Source organism: Salmo salar, unplaced genomic scaffold (assembly GCF_965601325.2).
Source record: "Salmo salar unplaced genomic scaffold, fSalSal1 ptg000221l, whole genome shotgun sequence".
NCBI lineage: Eukaryota > Metazoa > Chordata > Actinopteri > Salmoniformes > Salmonidae > Salmo > Salmo salar.
The window spans coordinates 1,288,861-1,312,566 of NW_027675333.1; the positions used below are offsets into that span (position 1 = coordinate 1,288,861).

Genomic DNA, 23,706 nt, shown 5'->3' on the forward strand with positions numbered 1-23,706 from the left:
GTGATTTTATGATTTTATCAGATCTAAATTATTTTATTGTCACTGAATGTACTATGTACTAATCAAATGTGTTAAACATGTTGTTAAATTTGTAGTGTAGGCCTATTAATTGTGCTAATATTATACGCTAATTATGTTCTGGCCCGCCCACTTTAACTCAGAAAAAAATTCTCCCGATGTCACGTCCTGACCATAGAAAGCTGTTATTTTCTATGGGAGAGTAGGTCAGGGCGTGACAGGGGGGTTTTCTAGTTTAGTTTTTCTATGTTGTTTTCTAGTTTTGTATTTCTATGTTGGGTTTTGTTTGGGATGATCTCCAATTAGAGGCAGCTGGTCATCGTTGACTCTAATTGGAGATCATACTTAAGTAGGTGTTTTTCCCACCTGGGTTTGTGGGAGATTGTTTTTGAGTAGTGTATGTTTCACCTCTGCATCACGGTTTGTTGTTTTTTTGTTCTTTAGTTTATGTGTATGTATTGCATAGTTTCACAGTTCAATAAAATATGTGGAACGATAATCACTCTGCACTTTGGTCCGCTCCTCTCTATGACAACCGTGACACCCGAAGCCAAATCTAGTTGACAAACCCTGTTTTATAGTATGTCATGGCCTTTTCTGGCCAACTGCTGTTATGTTTATGATATACTATGGTGTTGTGTCACTAGACTTTGACCAGATATTATTGCATCCAAAGATCAACTGTACCTAGAACATAGATACAGAGACACTTGTCATCAGGAAGCTGCTCTCTCAGCACAACGGAAAATATCTCAATAACTTGACATGTTCTGGTTGTGAATTCAGGCTACAAGGTAAGAATCTTCCCAGGGATTATTGGAAAGTGTGTAGAGAAATTAAATGTATGGTGTTATTTTAGTATAGTGACTGACAGTAAAACACTCAGATCTAACAGTCCATTTCACCTGGGACAGTTATGTGACAGTTCAATCATACAAAATGGCGCTAACTGGGCGTAGGCAAGTCAAATTCAAAAACATATTGTTCATATATTCGTATATTGTGGTTATTTTACAATTTGTATATTTTTATGTATAAGTTGTAAATCGTCTTTTCAAAATATCGTAAAATTTGTTTTCTAAACTACAATGAGCTCCTCTTTCCTGTGTAATTTGGTATGAAACCACTGAACATACTTTTCTTAACATTGTTATTATGAACTGAATTCAGTAACAGCATAATTATATCATACCTGTTGAACAAAGCAACACACTAGAATGAGAGAAATTATTAAAAGAGAAAGTGACTTATTAATATTATGTTATTATTATTATTATTACTATTAGTTCCACTACATGGAGAAAAGGTGAAAATATCAGTCACGACTACATGTTCATGTGATGCATTAAATCACCTGACTGTTGGGATGTATCTGTTAGTAAATGTTTTATTGCTAAGAGATAATTAATAAAATACAACAATTGACATTCAATAATTAGTTGTCACTGTGTTAACCACAACCAACATGCTGGATCTCTGTTTAGTTGTTACTGTGTTAACCACAACCAACACGCTGGATCTCTGTTTAGTTGTTACTGTGTTAACCACAACCAACATGCTGGATCTCTGTTTAGTTGTCACTGTGTTAACCACAACCAACATGCTGGATCTCTGTTTAGTTGTCACTGTGTTAACCACAACCAACACGCTGGATCTCTGTTTAGTTGTTACTGTGTTAACCACAACCAACATGTTGGATCTCTGTTTAGGACATCACTGTGTTAACCACAACCAACATGCTGGATCTCTGTTTAGTTGTCACTGTGTTAACCACAACCAACATGCTGGATCTCTGTTTAGTTGTCACTGTGTTAACCACAACCAACATGCTGGATCTCTGTTTAGTTGTCACTGTGTTAACCACAACCAACATGCTGGATCTCTGTTTACAGGGGTCAGTGCTCTAAAATGAGTCTCTCTGGGGAGAGAGAGGAGGGGGGCCCTGCCTCTAAAATGAGTCTCTCTGGGGAGAGAGAGGAGGGGGGTCCTGCCTCTAAAATGAGTCTCTCTGGGGAGAGAGAGGAGGGGGGCCCTGCCTCTAAAATGCATCTATCTGAGGGACATGACAACAAAGCTAAGAGGTGAGATGACAATGGACTTTGTTTCTTAAACATTATTTCCAACATTTGTTATTTTTAATCGGAAATGATTTCTTACGGGTACCTTCATGTGTCTGTAAAATATTGTTGTTGTAAGATTTTAATTCATAGATTTTTGTGTATTCATTTTTGTTTTGCAAAACGCAATATAGCTGGAATGAAATGTTTGTATCCTGTATATTTCACTGTGATATGTGGTTGTCTCACCAGCACACACACACACACACACACACACACACACACACACACACACACACACACACACACACACACACACACACACACACACACACACACACACACACACACACACACACACACACACACACACACACACACACACACACACACACACACACACACACACACACACACACACACACACACACACACACACACACACACACACACACATCTTTACCAGTATACACACACATATCTATAGAATTTTAGCATGACACAATCATTTAGTCTACTCTTAATTATTGCCTAATATGTTGGCAGGCATAACTTTATTGTTCTTACTAATTCTGATCGTTGTTACAAGCTGAATTTGGACAATATATCCGTTATATCAACCCACTTCACTCCTGTTTAAACCAAAAAGGGTTCTAACTTTCTTAATATACGGAACCACTAAAGTTCTATATAGAACCCTTTATAGGAGGTTAGCCTGTCTGAGTATACAGTATATATAGAATATATATAGAACCCTTTATAGGAGGTTAGGAAGTGTCTGAGTATACAGTATATATAGAATATATATAGAACCCTTTATAGGAGGTTAGGAAGTGTCTGAGTATACAGTATATATAGAATATATATAGAACCCTTTATAGGAGGTTAGGAAGTGTCTGAGTATACAGTATATATATAATATATATAGAACCCTTTATAGGAGGTTAGGAAGTGTCTGAGTATACAGTATATATAGAATATATATAGAACCCTTTATAGGAGGTTAGCCTGTCTGAGTATACAGTATATTTAATATATATATATAGAACCCTTTATAGGAGGTTAGCCTGTCTGAGTATACAGTATATATATAATATATATAGAACCCTTTACAGGAGGTTAGCCTGTCTGAGTATACAGTATATATAGAACCCTTTATAGGAGGTTAGGAAGTGTCTGAGTATACAGTATATATATAATATATATAGAACCCTTTATAGGAGGTTAGGAAGTGTCTGGGTATACAGTATATATATAATATATATAGAACCCTTTATAGGAGGTTAGGAAGTGTCTGAGTATACAGTATATATAATATATATAGAATCCTTTATAGGAGGTTAGGAAGTGTCTGAGTATACAGTATATATAATATATATAGAATCCTTTATAGGAGGTTAGGAAGTGTCTGAGTATACAGTATATATAATATATATAGAACCCTTTATAGGAGGTTAGGAAGTGTCTGAGTATACAGTATATATAATATATATAGAATCCTTTATAGGAGGTTAGGAAGTGTCTGAGTATACAGTATATATAATATATATATAGAATCCTTTATAGGGCTCTTTGATCAGAACTCTAGTGGTTCTTCTTCGCTGAATTGATCTTCATTATATCCAAACACACTGGTGGTCAGGGAGGCTTCTCTTTGTTTGAACGATGGCCCACGTCAACTCTGGCTGACTTTTTTACAATATGATATATTACAACACTTTACAATACATTATAATACAATATATAATAATTAAATACATTATAATACAATACATTATAATACAATACATTATAATACAATAAAGACAGACAACAACTGACTTTTTTACATTACTATACATTACTATACAATACTATACATTACTATACAATACTATACAATACTATACATTACTATACAATACATACATTACTATACATTACTATACAATACTATACAATACTATACATTACTATACATTACTATACAATACTATACAATACTATACATTACTATACAATACTATACAATACTATACATTACTATACATTACTATACAATACTATACAATACTATACAATACTACACATTACTATGCATTACTATACATTACTATACAATACTATACATTACCAAACAATACTATACAATACTATACATTACTACACAATACTACACATTACTATACAATACTATACAATACTATACAATACTATACAACACTATACAATACTATACATTACTATACAATACATTACTATACAATACTATACATTACTACACAATACTACACATTACTATACATTACTATACAATACTATACAATACTATACATTACAATACATTACTATACAATACTATACATTACTACACAATACTATACACTACTATACATTACTACACAATACTACACATTACTGTACAATACTATACAATACTATACATTACTATACATTACTATACAATACTATACATTACTACACAATACTATACACTACTATACAATACTATACATTACTATACAATACAATACATTACTACACAATACTATACAATACTATACAATACTATACATTACTATACATTACTATACAATACTATACAATACTATACTTTACTATACAATACTATGCATTACTATACATTACTATACAATACTATACATTACTATACAATACTATACATTACTATACATTACTATACAATACTATACATTACTATACAATACTATGCAATACTATACAATACTATACAATACTATACATTACTATACAATACTACACAATACAATACAATACATTACAATATATTACAATACAATACAATACTATACATTACTATACAATACTATACAATACTATACACTACTATACAATACCATACTATACAATACTATACATTACTATACAATACTATACAATACTATACAATACTATACATTACTATACAATACTATACATTACTATACATTACTATACAATACTATACAATACTATACAATACTACACATTACTATACACTACTATACATTACTATACAATACTATACATTGCTACACAATACTATGCAATACTATTCATTACTACACAATACTACACATTACTATACAATACTATACAATACTATACGATTCTATACATTACTATACAATACTATACAATACTATACATTACTATACAATACATCACTATACAATACTATACATTACTACACAATACTACACATTACTATACAAGACTATACAATACTATACAATACTATACGTTACTATACATCACTATACAATACTATACATCACTACACAATACTATACAATACTATACATTACTACACAATACTACACATTACTATACAATACTATACAATACTATACACTACTATACATTACTATACAATACTATACATTACTACACAATACTATACAATGTTATACAATACTATGCAATACTATACATTACTATACAATACTATACATTACTACACAATACTATACAATACGATACAATACTATACAATACTATACATTACTATACATTACTATACAATACTATACAATACTATACAATACTATACAATACAATACATTACAATATATTACAATACAATACAATACTATACATTACTATACATTACTATACAATACTATACATTACTATACAATACTATACAATACAATAGAATACAATACAATACATTACATTATATTACAACACAATACAATACAATACATTACAATATATTACAACACAATACAATACAATATATTACAACACAATACAATACAATACATTACAAAACATTGCAATACCACTTTGTCCCCCCCATATACCTATAAGAGTAAATTGTCTTCATTGTCAGCACCTCTAAAACCAATCTCAAAATATTGTTTTAAAAAATGAATAATTTAGTTTTTCATAATAATAATAAAAAATGAATATTACTAATGTAACCCACTGCAAAGACTGGGTTTAGTTGATTGTGTGGCACTGCTCATGTCCGCGTTCTGGAACTGTCCCCGTCCCTGTACAAAACTGCCCGCGTCCACGTCCGGTGCGGTGCCAAGCATATTGTCCCGGTTACGCGCAGAGAGGCTGAGGTGATCTTGGATACCAACGATGGAGTTCGCTACAGTGTTGAGATGTCAAAGTTTATTGTTCAATTTGCTTTCTGCTTTACGGTCAGGGACAGTATGAGTGTCGCCAGATCCTTTTCACTCTCTGTCCTTGTTTCATTTTGTGGTTCACCGGATTCGTCATCATCATCGAGACGAGGTTACAGACGAACGACCTGCTAGCTAGCCAAGCTAGTCGGTACAGCTAGGAAAGCTAGCTAGCTACTCTATCAGCAGCATCCTAGTTATCCTGGCTAGTCGATAAAGCTCGGTAAGCTAGCTAGCTACTCTACCAGCAGCATCCTAGTTATCCTAGCTAGTCGGTACAGCTAGGTAAGCTAGCTAGCTACTCTACCAGCAGCATCCTAGTTATCCTAGCTAGTCGGTACAGCTAGGTAAGCTAGCTAGCTACTCTACCAGCAGCATCCTAGTTATCCTAGCTAGTCGGTACAGCTAGGTAAGCTAGCTAGCTACTCTACCAGCAGCATCCTAGTTATCCTAGCTAGTCGGTACAGCTAGGTAAGCTAGCTAGCTACTCTACCAGCAGCATCCTAGTTATCCTAGCTAGTCGGTACAGCTAGGTAAGCTAGCTAGCTACTCTACCAGCAGCATCCTAGTTATCCTAGCTAGTCGCTACAGCTAGGTAAGCTAGCTAGCTACTCTACCAGCAGCATCCTAGTTATCCTAGCTAGTCGCTACAGCTAGGTAAGCTAGCTAGCTACTCTACCAGCAGCATCTTAGTTATCCTAGCTAACACTACATCATCACCGGCTGCCTGCATTTCTTGTGGACCGATGGAGCTCCCCGGTTGTTTCTTCCACCTGTTAAATCCCGTGGAGGGCTTCTCCCTTTCTCATTGATGGATGCTGTAATGCGTTGTGTGCTGGTGGCAGGGAAGTCAGGCGCAGGAGAATGAACTTGGTAAAAATGGAGCTGTTTAATAAACATCAAAACCTCAGAAAACCAAAGTATACAAAATAACAAATAGAGGGTGCGAAACCCGTCCCACACCAGAATAACAATAAACACCTACATACAACAAACAATCTCCGACAAGGACATGAGGGGAAACAGAGGGTTAAATACACAACATGTCATTGATGGGATTGGAACCAGGTGTGTAGGAAGACAAGACAAAACCAATGGAAAATGAAAAATGGATCAGTGATGGCTAGAAGGTCGGTAGTGTCGACCGCCGAACACCGCCCGAACAAGGAGAGGGACCGACTTCGGCAGAAGTTACCTCTGTCCGATTCTCCTCTCTTCACTAGATGGACTGTAACTTTAGTGTTTAACCCCTCTGTGTCCAAGGACCGAACTTTTGAATATTATTTTCGGGCGCCTCAAGTAGGCTGGACACATGACATTTTTAACAATGTTTTTTTTCTGATGAAAACTAGTTCATTGCATCCTCCATGGAGCTCAGTTTCATAATATTACGTTATGTTATGAAGTAATCGCTAAAAAACAGACCTTATTTTAGGTCATTTTTCAGCTTTTCTAGTTGAATTGAGCACCGTGACGCCAACTCACATTCTGAACATTCTATTCCCAGCTCATTGTTCTGCGTTAAAATGGCAGCTTCTCTATTGTTATCAATGAGACCTGTCGGCAATAACCGTGAACGCCGACCTCGGGTAAATTACTATTAACCTTGTAGGCTGACCTCAATTATTATTATTATTATTATTATTATCAGGTAACTTATTATTATTAACAGGGTTCTGGCTACTTTATGAGTGCTATCCCTGTTCGCTTGGGTACATATTGTGGTGGCCCACAGTCCTAAACGTTAACCATTTTCTGGTCATGGTTAACCATATTTGTTTTCAGAAAAAGGTATACCACCTAAACAAAACGCATGTCCCTGTCCTCTTTTTCAGATGTGGCCGATTTTAAACATCCAGAATACATTTTTTAATTAAGAAGTAACACTTTGATGACTTGTTGTTTCTAAATGGCTGCTGGGTAATTGGATATGCATTGAAATCTTTGCATCGCAGGTTCACAGAGTTGCGCAGGTTCACAGAGTTGCAAACCAAATGGATAGGTCTAGCTCATTGATTTGTAGATCTGACGTAGTTGCTACCTCAGATTATGAGCCTAGTTCAAAGACGAAAAAATAAAAACATGGAGTCTCCTCGTGCATGCGCCCCCAGTCTCATTGTTCTCAGATCGACCACTATCCAAATGCGCTACTGTTTTTCAGCCATGGCCTGCAAAGTCATCATTCAAAGTTCTGGCGCCTTCTGAGAGCCCATGGGAGCGTTAGAAAATGTCACGTTACAGCAAAGATCCCCTGTTTTGGATAGAGATGATCAAGAAGGCCAAGAAATAGTCAGAGGGGGCGCTTCCTGTACAGAATCTTCTCAGGTTTTGGCCTGCCAAATGAGTTCTGTTATACTCACAGACACCATTCAAACAGTTTTAGAAACTTTGGAGTGTTTTCTATCCAAAGCTAATAATTATATGCATATTCTAGTTTCTGGGCAGGAGTAATAATCAGATTAAATCGGGTACGTTTTTTATCCGGCCGTGAAAATACTGCCCCCTATCCATAACAAGTTAACCATAAACATCACACATTTAGTTAATTATATATATAAAACAATTTATTTAGATGGGTGACATTATCTGCCAAAATAACATGTAGATGCAAAATGCAAAAACATGTACATGCAAAATAATGTAGACCAAAAAGAGCTCTCCAGCAGGAACCAAAACATTCAAAGGCCATTTTCTCAAAGTGAGGTTACAAGTATATCATCTTCCAAAGCAGAAACACTTTTCCACTGTTCCTCAACTGTAGTGTATGATATACCATGTTCTAGCTCTGAGGCTCTACTATTATCAAATGTGAAAAACACAATTTCAAATTTTGCTACATAAGACCGAGCCGTTCATTTGAGAGAAAGGCAGATATATAACATTTTGCAAAAAAACATTGTCTCTCTGAAATGAAACCATCAAGTGATAGATTTTAAACAAATACATGTCTGTCGTTGAACAATCCGATGCCATGATTAGATAGTGAAAAAACACACTTAAACAATAAAATCTAATTTATGAACATTTCTGAAAATGAGTAGATGAGAGATGTAATGTTTGTCTCTGTTGTGTTGAAGTCCAATCAAGCAGGAGAGACCAGCCTCCCCTGTACCCAGCTGTGTGTCCATGAAGAGTGACCAGTCTATGGGTCATCCTATAGAGTTTAGAGAGGGAGACTTTTCTACTGAACAAAGGTAAGAAGAACTCATGGGTCATGGTCAGTGAGTTAAACAACACTGTCTCTAGTCATTTCTCCTCTCCCATTTTCACATTTCTTTTTGTTGTTTTCATAATCCATAGGCTAATACTTTTGTCCATTTTCATAGTCCTAAAACAATATTAAACAAACACAACGTTCCCTCCCTGTGTGTGTGTGTGTGTGTGTGTGTGTGTGTGTGTGTGTGTGTGTGTGTGTGTGTGTGTGTGTGTGTGTGTGTGTGTGTGTGTGTGTGTGTGTGTGTGTGCACTCCCTGGATGAAGAGATATAATCTCTATCCTGATAGCCTAGTCACTTTTACCCCTACCTACATGTACATAATACCTCAACTTTCCTCAACTACCTGGTACCCCTGCACATTGACTCAGTACTGGTACTCCTTATAGTCTCATTATTATCTCAACTACCTGGTACCCCTGCACATTGACTCAGTACTGGTACTCCTTATAGTCTCATTATTACCTCAACTACCTGGTACTCCTGCACATTGACTCAGTACTGGTACTCCTTATAGCCTCATTATTACCTCAACTACCTGGTACCCCTGGACATTGACTCAGTACTGGTACTCCGTATAGCCTCATTATTACCTCAACTACCTGGTACCCCGCACATTGACTCAGTACTGGTACTCCGTATAGCCTCATTATTACCTCAACTACCTGGTACCCCTGCACATTGACTCAGTACTGGTACTCCTTATAGTCTCATTATTACCTCAACTACCTGGTACCCCTGCACATTGACTCAGTACTGGTACTCCTTATAGTCTCATTATTACCTCAACTACCTGGTACCCCTGCACATTGACTCAGTACTGGTACTCCTTATAGTCTCATTATTACCTCAACTACCTGGTACCCCGCACATTGACTCAGTACTGGTACTCCTTATAGTCTCATTATTACCTCAACTACCTGGTACCCCTGCACATTGACTCAGTACTGGTACTCCTTATAGTCTCATTATTACCTCAACTACCTGGTACCCCTGCACATTGACTCAGTACTGGTACTCCTTATAGTCTCATTATTACCTCAACTACCTGGTACCCCTGCACATTGACTCAGTACTGGTACTCCTTATAGTCTCATTATTACCTCAACTACCTGGTACCCCGCACATTGACTCAGTACTGGTACTCCTTATAGTCTCATTATTACCTCAACTACCTGGTACCCCTGCACATTGACTCAGTACTGGTACTCCTTATAGCCTCATTATTACCTCAACTACCTGGTACCCCTGCACATTGACTCAGTACTGGTACTCCTTATAGTCTCATTATTACCTCAACTACCTGGTACCCCTGCACATTGACTCAGTACTGGTAGTCCTTATAGTCTCATTATTACCTCAACTACCTGGTACCCCTGCACATTGACTCAGTACTGGTACTCCTTATAGTCTCATTATTACCTCAACTACCTGGTACCCCTGCACATTGACTCAGTACTGGTACTCCTTATAGTCTCATTATTACCTCAACTACCTGGTACCCCTGCACATTGACTCAGTACTGGTACTCCTTATAGTCTCATTATTACCTCAACTACCTGGTACCCCTGCACATTGACTCAGTACTGGTAGTCCTTATAGTCTCATTATTACCTCATCTACCTGGTACCCCTGCACATTGACTCAGTACTGGTACTCCTTATAGCCTCATTATTACCTCAACTACCTGGTACCCCTGCACATTGACTCAGTACTGGTACTCCTTATAGCCTCATTATTACCTCAACTACCTGGTACCCCTGCACATTGACTCAGTACTGGTAATCCTTATAGCCTCATTATTACCTCAACTACCTGGTACCCCTGCACATTGACTCAGTACTGGTACTCCTTATAGTCTCATTATTACCTCAACTACCTGGTACCCCTGCACATTGACTCAGTACTGGTACTCCTTATAGTCTCATTATTACCTCAACTACCTGGTACCCCTGCACATTGACTCAGTACTGGTACTCCTTATAGTCTCATTATTACCTCAACTACCTGGTACCCCTGCACATTGACTCAGTACTGGTAATCCTTATAGCCTCATTATTACCTCAACTACCTGGTACCCCTGCACATTGACTCAGTACTGGTACTCCTTATAGTCTCATTATTACCTCAACTACCTGGTACCCCTGCACATTGACTCAGTACTGGTACTCCTTATAGTCTCATTATTACCTCAACTACCTGGTACCCCTGCACATTGACTCAGTACTGGTACTCCTTATAGTCTCATTATTACCTCAACTACCTGGTACCCCTGCACATTGACTCAGTACTGGTACTCCTTATAGTCTCATTATTACCTCAACTACCTGGTACCCCTGCACATTGACTCAGTACTGGTAATCCTTATAGCGTAATTATTGTTATTTTGTGTTACTATTTCCTTTTTTTTATTTACAAGGTATAAGGTCAACGTAGCAAGTCTGGTGAACAGGGCAGAGCTCCATATCCGCAGGCAAACCAGCAGAAACTGGATCAGCAGCACAACAAGGTATCATGTCTGGTGGACAGGTCAGAGTTCATATCCTCAGTCAGACCAGTAGAAACTGGATCAGCAGCACTACAAGGTATCACGTCTGGTGGACAGGTCAGAGTTCATATCCTCAGTCAGACCAGCAGAAACTGGATCAGCAGCACTACAAGGTATCACGTCTGGTGGACAGGTCAGAGTTCATATCCTCAGTCAGACCAGCAGAAACTGGATCAGCAGCACTACAAGGTATCACGTCTGGTGGACAGGTCAGAGTTCATATCCTCAGTCAGACCAGTAGAAACTGGATCAGCAGCACTACAAGGTATCACGTCTGGTGGACAGGTCAGAGTTCATATCCTCAGTCAGACCAGTAGAAACTGGATCAGCAGCACTACAAGGTATCACGTCTGGTGGACAGGTCAGAGTTCATATCCTCAGTCAGACCAGTAGAAACTGGATCAGCAGCACTACAAGGTATCACATCCGGTGGAGCATGTATCAATACTGATAGGATGGAAAGAAAGGGAGCGCTGCTCTCAGATCAGTTTTCTACATTAAAATCTTTCCTTAATGTAAGAATATTTTAAAGATAAATACACAATGCAGAGTTTGAGAGGACGAGAGGACTGGAGTACTAAAGGTCAATAGGGAATTGTAAATAGGAGTTGGGTTTCAGTTCAACATCTGTTACAATCTGTGGAATGTCACTCCTGAACTCAGAGCGACGTGTGCTACGTGGGCCACGTTGGCATTGGTCTGTACATTGAGTCGAGAGCAGGATACTTGTTAATTGGCCATTGGCCAAGTTGTCCTGCAAGGACTTCTGATTGGTCAACCCCAGGCTATGGTGGGGGGTTATAAATGGCATCCTGTTCCTTTGTTTGGTGGGGAAAAGCTGAGGACAGGGGATTCTGATTGGTCAACTCCAGGCTAGGGTGGGGGGTTATAAATGGCTTCCTGTTCCTTTGTTTGGTGGGGAAAAGCTGAGGACAGGGGAGACTGAACATCTGAACATCTTCCTCCCAGCTTGACATGCCATAACAGGTTAGATATGCTATTACTTCAATTTTTAAAAAATATGACTATTTTACACCATTTTAAAGATAAGACTCTCGTTAATCTAACCACACTGTCCGATTTCAAAAAGGCTTTACAACGAAAACAAAACATTAGATTATGTCAGCAGAGTACCCAGCCAGAAATAATCAGACACCCATTTTTCAAGCTAGCATATAATGTCACATAAACCCAAACCACAGCTAAATGCAGCACTAACCTTTGATGATCTTCATCAGATGACAACCCTAGGACATTATGTTATACAATACATGCATGTTTTGTTCAATCAAGTTCATATTTATATCAAAAACCAGCTTTTTACATTAGCATGTGACTAGCATGTGACTAGCATTCCCACCGAACACTGCCGGTGAATTTACTAAATTACTCACGATAAACGTTCACAAAAAGCATAACAATTATTTTAAGAATTATAGATACAGAACTCCTCTATGCACTCGATATGTCCGATTTTAAAATAGCTTTTCGGTGAAAGCACATTTTGCAATATTCTCAGTAGATAGCCCGGCATCACGGGGCTAGCTATTTAGACACCCAGCAGGTTTAGCACTCATCAAAGTCAGATTTACTATAAGAAAAATGTTCTTACCTTTGTTGTCTTCGTCAGAATGCACTCCCAGGACTTCTACTTCAATAACAAATGTTGGTTTGGTCCAAAATAATCCATCGTTATATCCAAACAGCGGCGTTTTGTTCGTGTGTTCTAGACACTATCCTAAATGCTAAATCAGGGTTACGAGCATGGCGCAATTCGTGACAAAAGAATTCTAAATATTCCATTACCGTACTTCGAAGCATGTCAACCGCTGTTAAAAATCCATTTTTATGCCATTTTTCTCATAAAAAAGCGATAATATTCCAACCGGGAATCTGCGTTTAGATAAACAGACAAAGGAAAAGAAACCATTCGGTCGAAGCGGGCACGCGCCTAAGCCCATAGTACTCTGAGTGGCCACTTGCCAAAAGCGATAAAGTGTTTCAGCCAGAGCCTGCCTCGATATCGTTCAACGTTTTCCCGGGCTCTGAGACCCTATGGAAGACGTAGGAAGTGTCATGTTATTGCACAGATCCTGAGTCTTCAATAAAAAGAGCCAAGATGAAACACTACTTCTCAGACAGGCCACTTCCTGCTTGAAATCTTCTCAGGTTTTGGCCTGCCATAGGAGTTCTGTTATACTCACAGACACCATTCAAAGAGTTTTAGAAACTTTAGGGTGTTTTCTATCCAAAGCCAATAATTATATGCATATTCTAGTTACTGGGCAGGTGTAGTAACCAGATTAAATCGGGTACGTTTTTTATCCAGCCGTGCAAATACTGCCCCCTATCCCCAACAGGTTAAACAACACTGTCTCTAGTCATTTCTCCTCTCCCATTTTCACATTTCTTTTGGTTGTTTTCATAATCCATAGGCTAATCCTTTAGTCCATTTTCATAGTCCTAAAACAATATGAAACAAACACAACGTTCCCTCCGTGTGTGTGTGTGTGTGTGTGTGTGTGTGTGTGTGTGTGTGTGTGTGTGTGTGTGTGTGTGTGTGTGTGTGTGTGTGTGTGTGTGTGTGTGTGTGTGTGTGTGGGTACTGTAATCTCATGTTTTGTCCACAGAAACCAACAGGAGAGATCAGAGTCAGAGATTCTCAGTGGTCAGTCTTCCCAGAGTCATCAAACAGACCTGGACTCTATATTCAGTGTATGTGGTCCTGTTATGAACATTTGTTTTTGTTTTCCTCAAGTAAAGTTGATCTGTCAATCATTCATTATTGTGTTGATGAGAAAGCATTTCTTCTCTTGCTTAACTTATTTACTTTATTATTTCAGTTGCTTGAAGAGAAAATTATTACATTTGTGAAGAACGAGCTGAAAATGTTCAAGAGGAATCTTAGTCCAGAACTCCCACAAGGCTTTGAGAGTCAGAAGCAGGATGAGGAAGTGGTGGATGCTGAAGATGAGAAGCAGGAGAGCAGTGCCAGAGAGGGGGCTCTGAAGATCACACTGCACGTCCTGAGGAAAATGAACAAGAAAGAGCTTGCTGACACACTGGAGAAAAGTAAGAGCTGTTTTACTCATGTTGAATGCAGTTTTATAACATTTAAAAGCTGTGGCTAAAGTACAGCTAAAGTAGCTGTGTAACTCAATGATATTGTAGCAGCCTTAACACAACACCTAGTGACCTCATCAAGTAGCAGAAGGGATGTGTTGTGTGGATTAATTTAGAGAGAGAGACAGAGAGAGAGAGAGAGAGAGAGAGAGAGAGAGAGAGAGAGAGAGAGAGAGAGAACATTAATAATACCATCAATAATACCAATAATAATGTAATCAGTCACACCAGTCTGTAATGCATTATGAAAACATATACACATTTATACTGTTGTGTCTTTGGGCACCATTAAACTTGTTTATCAAATAACTCCCTGTAATTATTATCACGCGATTAAACTGATTAATCGTTTAACCTCTATGGGCTAGGTGGGACGCTTGCAGCATTGACACGGCTGGATAAAAAACATACCCGATTTAATCTGGTTACCACTCCTACCCAGTAACTAGAATATGGATATACTTATTACATATGGATAGAAAACACCCAAAATTTTCTAAAACTGTTTGAATGGTGTCTGTGAGTATAACAGAACTCAAATGGCAGGTCAAAACCTGAGAGATTCCTTTACAGGAAGTGGCCTGTCTGACCATTTGTTGAACTTCTTTTCCATCTCTATCATTTACTAAGGATCTCTGCTCTAACGTGACACTTCCCACGTCGTCCATAGGCTCTCAGAGCCCGGGAAAAAACAGAATGTCGTCATTCCAGCCCCAGGCTGAAACACATTATCGCCTTTCTCAAGTGGCCCATCAAGAGACACTAGCTTATGCGCGTGACCCCGACCGCCCCCGCCTTTGGGATTTTTTCCTCTGTTTGCCGAAAAGGAGATTCCCTGTCGGAATATTATCGCTTTTCTACGAGAAAAGTGTCGTAAAAATTGATTTTAAACAGCGGTTGACATGCTTCGAAGTACGGTAATGGAATACTTAGAATTTTATTGTCACGAATTGCGCCAAGCGCGTGACACTTCTTTACTATTTCGGATAGTGTCTGGAATGCACGAACAAAACGCCGCTATTCGGATATAACGATGGATTATTTTGGACCAAACCAACATTTGTTATTGAAGTAGACGTCCTGGCTGTGTATTCTGACGAAGACAACAAAAGGTAATGACATTTTTATAATAGTAAATATGATTATGGTGAGTGCTAAACTTGCCGGGTGTCTAAATAGCGAGCCCGTGATGCCTGGGCTATGTACTTAGAATATTGCAAAATGTGCTTTCACCAAAAAGCTATTTTAAAATCGGACATATCGAGTGCATAGAGGAGGTCTGTATCTATAATTCTTAAAATAATTGTTATGCTTTTTGTGAACGTTTATCGTGAGTAATTTAGTAAAATATTAGCGAATTCCCCGGAAGTTTGCGGGGGGTATGCTAGTTCTGAACGTCACATGCTAATGTAAAAAGCTGGTTTTTGATATAAATATGAACTTGATTGAACAAAACATGCATGTATTGTATAACATAATGTCCTAGGGTTGTCATCTGATGAAGATCATCAAAGGTGAGTGCTGCATTTAGCTGTCTTCTGGGTTTTGGTGACATTATATGCTGGCTTGAAAAATGGGTGTCTGATTATTTCTGGCTTGGTACTCTGCTGACATAATCTAATATTTTGCTTTCGTTGTAAAGCCTTTTTGAAATCGGACAGTGTGGTTAGATTAACGAGTCTTGTCTTTAAATGGCTGTAAAATAGTCATATGTTTGAGAAATTGAAGTAATAGGATTTTTAAGGTTTTGAAAATCGCGCCACAGGATAGCAGTCGCTGTTACGTAGGTGGGACGAATTCGTCCCGCCTAGCCTAGAGAGGTTAATACATTTTATACAACCATTTAGATGCAAGTCCCATAGCTGAGGCTATTATATAAACAGTTTTATGGTAATACTGTGGTCTCTTCTGAGTATCACACAATTGTACCAAGCGGACCAGTTCGTAGCTGGATTCTTCACCGATCTTTTATACCTTCTCCAGAACATAAATGTCGTTTGGTTCCCCAATTCTGTGAGTTGGAAGAATTTCCTTGTCTCTCTATGAAACCCCTCTCAGTCTCAACTGGGCCTGTTAGGCAGGACATTTCCTTTGGAATTTACGACCGCCTTGACAGGGCCTGGGTAGGGAGAGGTAGGTAGGGGGATGGTGCAAGGCGGAGGGGGTCAACTGTGCTCCCTGTTCCCAGAGTGAGGGCAACGTCATGACAATACATTCAGTTAAGAGAATAAATGATTATAATTTAAAATGTTATAACAGTCCTACAATACTGTAGGCATTAAAACAGACGTAATATTAATATCCTCTGTGCTATTTCTTCATTCAGATGAGCTTGCTGTGATTTGCCAACGTGAACTCAAATCTAATCTAAAGAAGAAGTTTCAATGTGTATTTGAGGGGATCGCTAAACAAGGAAACCCAACACTTCTCAATAAGATCTACACAGAGCTCTACATCACAGAGGGTGGAACAGGACAGGTCAATAATGAACATGAGCTGAGACAGATTGAGACAACAACCAGGAAACAAGCAAGACCAGAGACTGCAATCAAATGTAACGACATCTTCAAACCCTTAACTGGACAAGACAAACGTATCAGAACTGTGCTGACAAAGGGAGTTGCTGGCATTGGAAAAACAGTCTCTGTGCAGAAGTTCATTCTGGACTGGGCTGAAGGAAAAGCAAATCAGGATGTTCAATTTGTGTTTTCATTCCCTTTTCGGGAGCTGAATTTGATGAAAGGGGACAAAAACACTTTGATTGAACTTCTCTATCACTTCTCAATGGAAACCAAACAATCAAGAATCTCCAACTACGACAAGTACAAAGTTCTGTTCATCTTTGATGGTCTGGATGAGTGCCGACTGCCCCTAGACTTCCAGAAGAACAAGATCTGTTGTGACGTCACAGAGTCAACCTCAGTGGATGTTCTGCTGACAAATCTCATCAAGGGAAATCTGCTTCCCTCTGCTCTCCTCTGGATAACTACCCGACCTGCAGCAGCCAATAAGATCCCTTCAGGGTGTGTTGACCAGGTGACAGAGGTACGAGGGTTCAATGACCCACAGAAGGAGGAGTACTTCAGAAAGAGATTCAGTGATGAGGACCTGGCCAGCAGAATCATCTCACATGTAAAGACATCAAGGAGCCTCCACATCATGTGCCACATTCCTGTCTTCTGTTGGATTTCTGCAACAGTCCTCGAACACATGCTGAAACATAAGAGAGAAGAGATGCCCAAGACTCTGACTGAGATGTACACACACCTTGTGGTGTTTCATACCAAACAGAAGAATGAAAAGTATCTTGGGAAAGAAGAGACAGATCCACACTGGAATAACGAGAGCATTCTGTCACTGGGAAAACTGGCTTTTCAACAGCTTGTGAAGGGCAATCTGATTTTCTATGAAGAAGACCTGAAAGAGGCTGGCATTGATGTCAATGAAGCCTCAGTGTACTCAGGATTGTGCACACAGATCTTTAAAGAGGAATGTGGGCTGTACCAGGACAAGGTGTACTGCTTCGTTCATCTGAGCATTCAGGAGTTTCTGGCTGCTGTGTATGTGTTCCTCTCATTCATCAACAACAATGAGAATCTAATGGATGAACTGCAAACAAAATACAAGTCTGAAGTTACTTTCTACAAGAGTGCTGTGGATAAAGCCTTACAAAGTGAGATGGGAAACCTGGACCTGTTCCTCCGCTTCGTTCTGGGCCTCTCATTGGAGTCCAATCAGAAGCACTTACGAGGTCTACTGACAAAGAGAAGAAGCAGCTCAAAGAGCCATGAAGAAACAGTCAAGTACATCAAGGAGAAGATCAGGGAGAATCCCTCTCCAGAGAGGTGCATCAATCTGTTCCACTGTCTGAATGAACTGAATGACCATTCTCTAGTGGAGGAGATCCAAAGCTACCTGAGCTCAGGAAGTCTCTCAGAAACCAACCTGTCACCTGCACAGTGGTCAGCTCTGGTCTTTGTGTTGCTGACTTCAGAAAAGGAGCTGGATGTGTTTGACCTGAAGAAATACTCTAGATCAGAGGAAGGTCTTCTGAGGCTGCTGCCAGTTGTCAAAGCCTCCAGAGCTGCTCTGTGAGTAAATAAAATGACATATAAGAAGTAATCATCAGGAGGAAATATTATGTTTACAGAAAATATGTATTATAATATGTATATAATATTATATTGCATAACATATTGAATCAGATATTCAATCTAGTATTACAATATGACCATACAATTCTAGGAGACGGAAGATGAATCTATGTGTTGTTTGGGAATATGAACCAAATGCATCTGCCATTGTCCTTCTACACTGCTGGTGTTAAATTAACAGTGTGTTTGTGAAGTCATGATGATCTCTTTGCAGGCTGTCAGGCTGTGGAGTCACAGAGAAAGGCTGTGCTTCTCTGGTCTCAGCTCTGAGGTCAAACCCCTCACACCTGAGAGAGCTGGACCTGAGTAACAATGACCTGAAGGATTCAGGAGTGAAGCTGCTCTCTGCTGTACTGGAGGATCCACACTGTAAACTGGAGACTCTGAGGTCAGTATTCCTGTAGTTGGTCAACAAGTGATAACTGTTCACCAGATCCTCATGTGTTTACCAGACACACATAGTCCACACCATATGTGTTTGGACAGTGAAGCTTACAGTTTTAAATGTGGTGCTATGCTCCAGCATTTTGGATTTGAGATACAATGTTTCATATTAGGTGACAGTACAGAATGTCACATTTAATTTGAGGGTAATTTCATTCATATCTGTTTTACCATTTACAAATTAAAGCACTTTATGTATTTAGTTCTCCCATTTGAAAAAGTCTTAATTATTTGGACAAATGCACTTATATTGTATTAAAGTAGTCATAAGTTTAGTAGTTGTACCATATTCCATGCCTGCAGTGATTACATCAAGCTTGTGATTCTATAAACTTGTTGAATTCATTTACAGTTTGTCTTGGTTGTGTTTTGGATTATGTTTTTCCTAATAGAAACTGAACGGTGAATAATGTCCTGTCATTTTGGAGTCACTTCACTTGTGTTGTCAGTAAGAATAGAACATGTTTCTGAACACTTCTACATTCATGTGGATGATACCATGATTATGAATAATCAGGAATTAATCGTTAATGATGATGAATGAGAAATTTACAGAGGCACAAAGATCAGACCCCCTCTGTTATTGGTGTTATTCTGTATACTTCTGGCCCTTCTTTGGACACTGTGTTAACTAACCTCCAGACGAGCTTCAATGCCATACAACTCTCCTTCCGTGGCCTCCAACTGCTCTTAAATACAAGTAAAACTAAATGCTCTTCAACCGATCGCTGCCTGCACCTGCCCGCCCGTCCAGCATCACTATTCTGGACGGTTCTGACTTAGAATATGTGGACAACTACAAATACCTAGGTGTCTGGTTAGACTGTAAACTCTCCTTCCAGACTCAATATAAGCATCTCCAATCCAAAGTTAAATCTAGAATTGGCTTCCTATTTCGCAACATAGCGTCCTTCACTCATGCTGCCAAACATACCCTTATAAAACTGACCATCCTAACGATCCTCGACTTCGGCGATGTCATTTACAAAATAGCCTCCAATACCCTACTCAATAAATTGGATGCAGTCTATCACAGTGCCATCCGTTTTGTCACCAAAGCCCCATATACAGTGGGGGAAAAAAGTATTTGATCCTCTGCTGATTTTGTACGTTTGCCCACTGACAAAGAAAGGATCAGTCTATAATTTTAATGGTTTATTTGAACAGTGAGAGACAGAATAACAACAAAAACATCCAGAAAAACTCATGTCAGAAATGTTATAAATTGATTTGCATTTTAATGAGGGAAATAAGTATTTGACCCCCTCTCAATCAGAAAGATTTCTGGCTCCCAGGTGTCTTTTATACAGGTAAAGAGCTGAGATTAGGAGCACACTCTTAAAGGGAGTGCTCCTAACCACAACTTGTTACCTGTAAAAAAAGAAACCTGTCCACAGAAGCAATCAATCAATCAGATTCCAAACTCTCCACCATGGCCAAGACCAAAGAGCTCTCCAAGGATGTCAGGGACAAGATTGTAGACCTACACAAGGCTGGAATGGGCTACACGACCATCGCCAAGCAGCTTGGTGAGAAGGTGACAACATTTGGTGCGATTATTCGCAAATCGAAGAAACACAAAAGAACTGTCAATATCCCTCGGCCTGGGGCTCCATGCAAGATCTCACCTCGTGGAGTTGCAATGATCATGAGAACGGTGAGGAATCAGACCAGAACTACACGGGAGGATCTTGTCAATGATCTCAAGGCAGCTGGGACCGTAGTCACCAAGAAAACAATTGGTAACACACTACGCTGTGAAGGACTGAAATCCTGCAGCGCCAGCAAGGTCCCCTGCTCAAGAATACATATACATGCCCATCTGAAGTTTGCCAATGAACATCTGAATGATTCAGAGGACAACTGGGTGAAAGTGTTGTGGTCAGATGAGACCAAAATGGAGCTCTTTGGTATCAACTCAACTCACCGTGTTTGGAGGAGGTGGAATGATGCCTATGACCCCAAGAACACCATCTCTTCCGTCAAACATGGAGGTGGAAACATTATGCTTTGGGTGTGTTTTTCTGCTAAGGGGACAGGACAACTTCACTGCATCAAAGGGACGATGGACGGGGCCATGTATCGTCAAATCTTGGGTGAGAACCTCCTTCCCTCAGCCAGGGCATTGAAAATGGGTTGTGGATGGGTATTCCAGCATGACAATGACACAAAACACACGGCCAAGGCAACAAAGGAGTGGCTCAAGAAGAAGCACAGGTCCTGGAGTGGCCAAGCCAGTCTCCAGACCTTAATCCCATAGAAAATCTGTGGAGGGATATGAAGGTTCAAGTTGCCAAACGTCAGCCTTGAAACCTTAATGACTTGGAGAAGATCTGCAAAGAGGAGTGGGACAAATCCCTCCTGAGATGTGTGCGAACCTGGTGGCCAACTACAAGAAACGTCTGACCTCTATGATTGCCAATAAGGGTTTTGCCACCAAGTACTAAGTCATGTTTTGCAGAGAGGTCAAATACTTATTTCCCTCATTAAAATGCAAATAATTGTATAACATTTTTGACATGCGTTTTTCTGGATTTTTTTGCCGTTATTCTGTCTCTCACTGTTCAAATAAACCTACCATTAAAATTATAGACTGATCTTTTCTTTGTAAGGGGGCAAACATACAAAATCAGCAGGGGATCAAATACTTTTCCCCCCCACTGTACTACCCACCACTGCGACCTGTACGCTCTCGTTGTCTGGCCCTCGCTTCATACTCGTCGCCAAACCCACTGGCTCCAGGTCATCTACAAGACCCTGCTAGGTAAAGTCCCCCCTTATCTCAGCTCACTGGTCACCATAGCAGCACCCACCTGTAGCACGCGCTCCAGCAGGTATATCTCTCTGGTCACCCCCAAAGCCAATTCCTCCTTCGGCCGCCTCTTCTTCCCGTTCTCTGCTGCCAATGACTGGAACGAACTACAAAAATCTCTAAAACTGGAAACACTTATCTCCCTCACTAGCTTTAAGCACCAGCTGTCAGAGCAGCTCACAGATTACTGCACCTGTACATAGCCCATCTATAACTTAGCCCAACTACTTCTTCCCCTACTGAATTTATTTATTTAGCTCCTTTGCACCCCATTATTTCTATTTCTACTTTGCACTTTCTTCCACTGCATATCTACCATTCCAGTGTTTTACTTGCTATATTTTATTTACTTTGCCACCATGGCCTTTTTTTGCCTTTACCTCCCTTATTTCACTTAATTTGCTCACATTGTATATAGACTTATTTTTCTACTGTATTATTGACTGTATGTTTGTGTAATACCCTTGTTTGAACCAAGTATTGAGTTTATTTGTTATAATTAATTGGTATTATATTTAAAAGATGATTGAATTGCTCCTAAACTGTAATGTTGTTAATGCATTATGCTTTTTGAAGAAATATTTATTTAATGTATAAGTGAATAGTTTGTTTTACTTTGAAGTTTACGTTTTGACCAATAAGGTCGCTTGTTAAGTTGTGGCCAATGGGAGTTGACCTGGTTAACGGGAGGGAAAAAAACGTTGATGAAAGGATGGACGTTTTACCTCAGGACGGTTGGTGAAGAAAAATTATAAAAGAAGACGACAGAACTACAACAAAACACATAGCTACTAAGACATGAAGGGAAATACATGTTTTATTTAATAAAAGAGTTGTTATAATTTAGTTAAAACTTTGTAAAGACTGAAGCTACCGTCTCGTCGTGGAGGTATTAGCCAGCCTAGAGGTTAGCCTAGCATCGTGTCACACCGGGAGATAATTGCTTGGGAAGCTTAACGAGTTCGTGTTGCCATGGGGATATCGGTTACTAAGGAGTACTGTCTGCATGGGTAGCTGTGCTTGCCTTGGACTTTGTGAGGAAACCTGCATGGAACTGCCATACTTCGCTGAGGGAATATCTACCAAGTAGTGAGTAACCACAATGTGAGGTGCTTAATTTGGACACGGTTTGTGCAGAACTCATTGGGGTTTATTATTTTTTATTTCTTTTAAAATAAAGGTGAAATAAATAAATTG

The 23,706-nt window shown here is 39.1% G+C and overlaps 2 protein-coding genes across 2 annotated transcripts in view; one reads left to right on the forward strand and one right to left on the reverse strand.

Moving 5' to 3' along the window:
- LOC145850252 (tripartite motif-containing protein 16-like) overlaps nt 1-23,706 on the reverse strand; it is a 698,685-nt gene that overhangs the window by 135,345 nt on the left and 539,634 nt on the right. The window lies entirely within an intron of this gene.
- Nucleotides 591-20,455, forward strand: LOC145867140 (NLR family CARD domain-containing protein 3-like). The gene is made up of 8 exons (XM_082971195.1): nt 591-812; nt 1,911-2,099; nt 9,292-9,408; nt 11,848-11,937; nt 14,607-14,691; nt 14,820-15,048; nt 17,426-19,190; nt 19,468-20,455. The coding sequence occupies exons 2-8, from the start codon at nt 1,927-1,929 to the stop codon at nt 19,655-19,657; spliced, it is 2,649 nt and encodes an 882-aa protein (XP_082827321.1). The 5' UTR covers nt 591-812; nt 1,911-1,926; the 3' UTR covers nt 19,658-20,455.

Excerpts from the sequence above, each read along its gene's own strand:
- LOC145867140 (XM_082971195.1), top strand. The coding sequence starts at position 1,927 with ATGAGTCTCTCTGGGGAGAGAGAGGAGGGGGGCCCTGCCTCTAAAATG. Across the intron at positions 15,049-17,425 it reads TGCTGACACACTGGAGAAAA|ATGAGCTTGCTGTGATTTGC; the intron begins GTAAGAGCTGTT and ends TTCTTCATTCAG. Across the intron at positions 19,191-19,467 it reads AAAGCCTCCAGAGCTGCTCT|GCTGTCAGGCTGTGGAGTCA; the intron begins GTGAGTAAATAA and ends ATCTCTTTGCAG.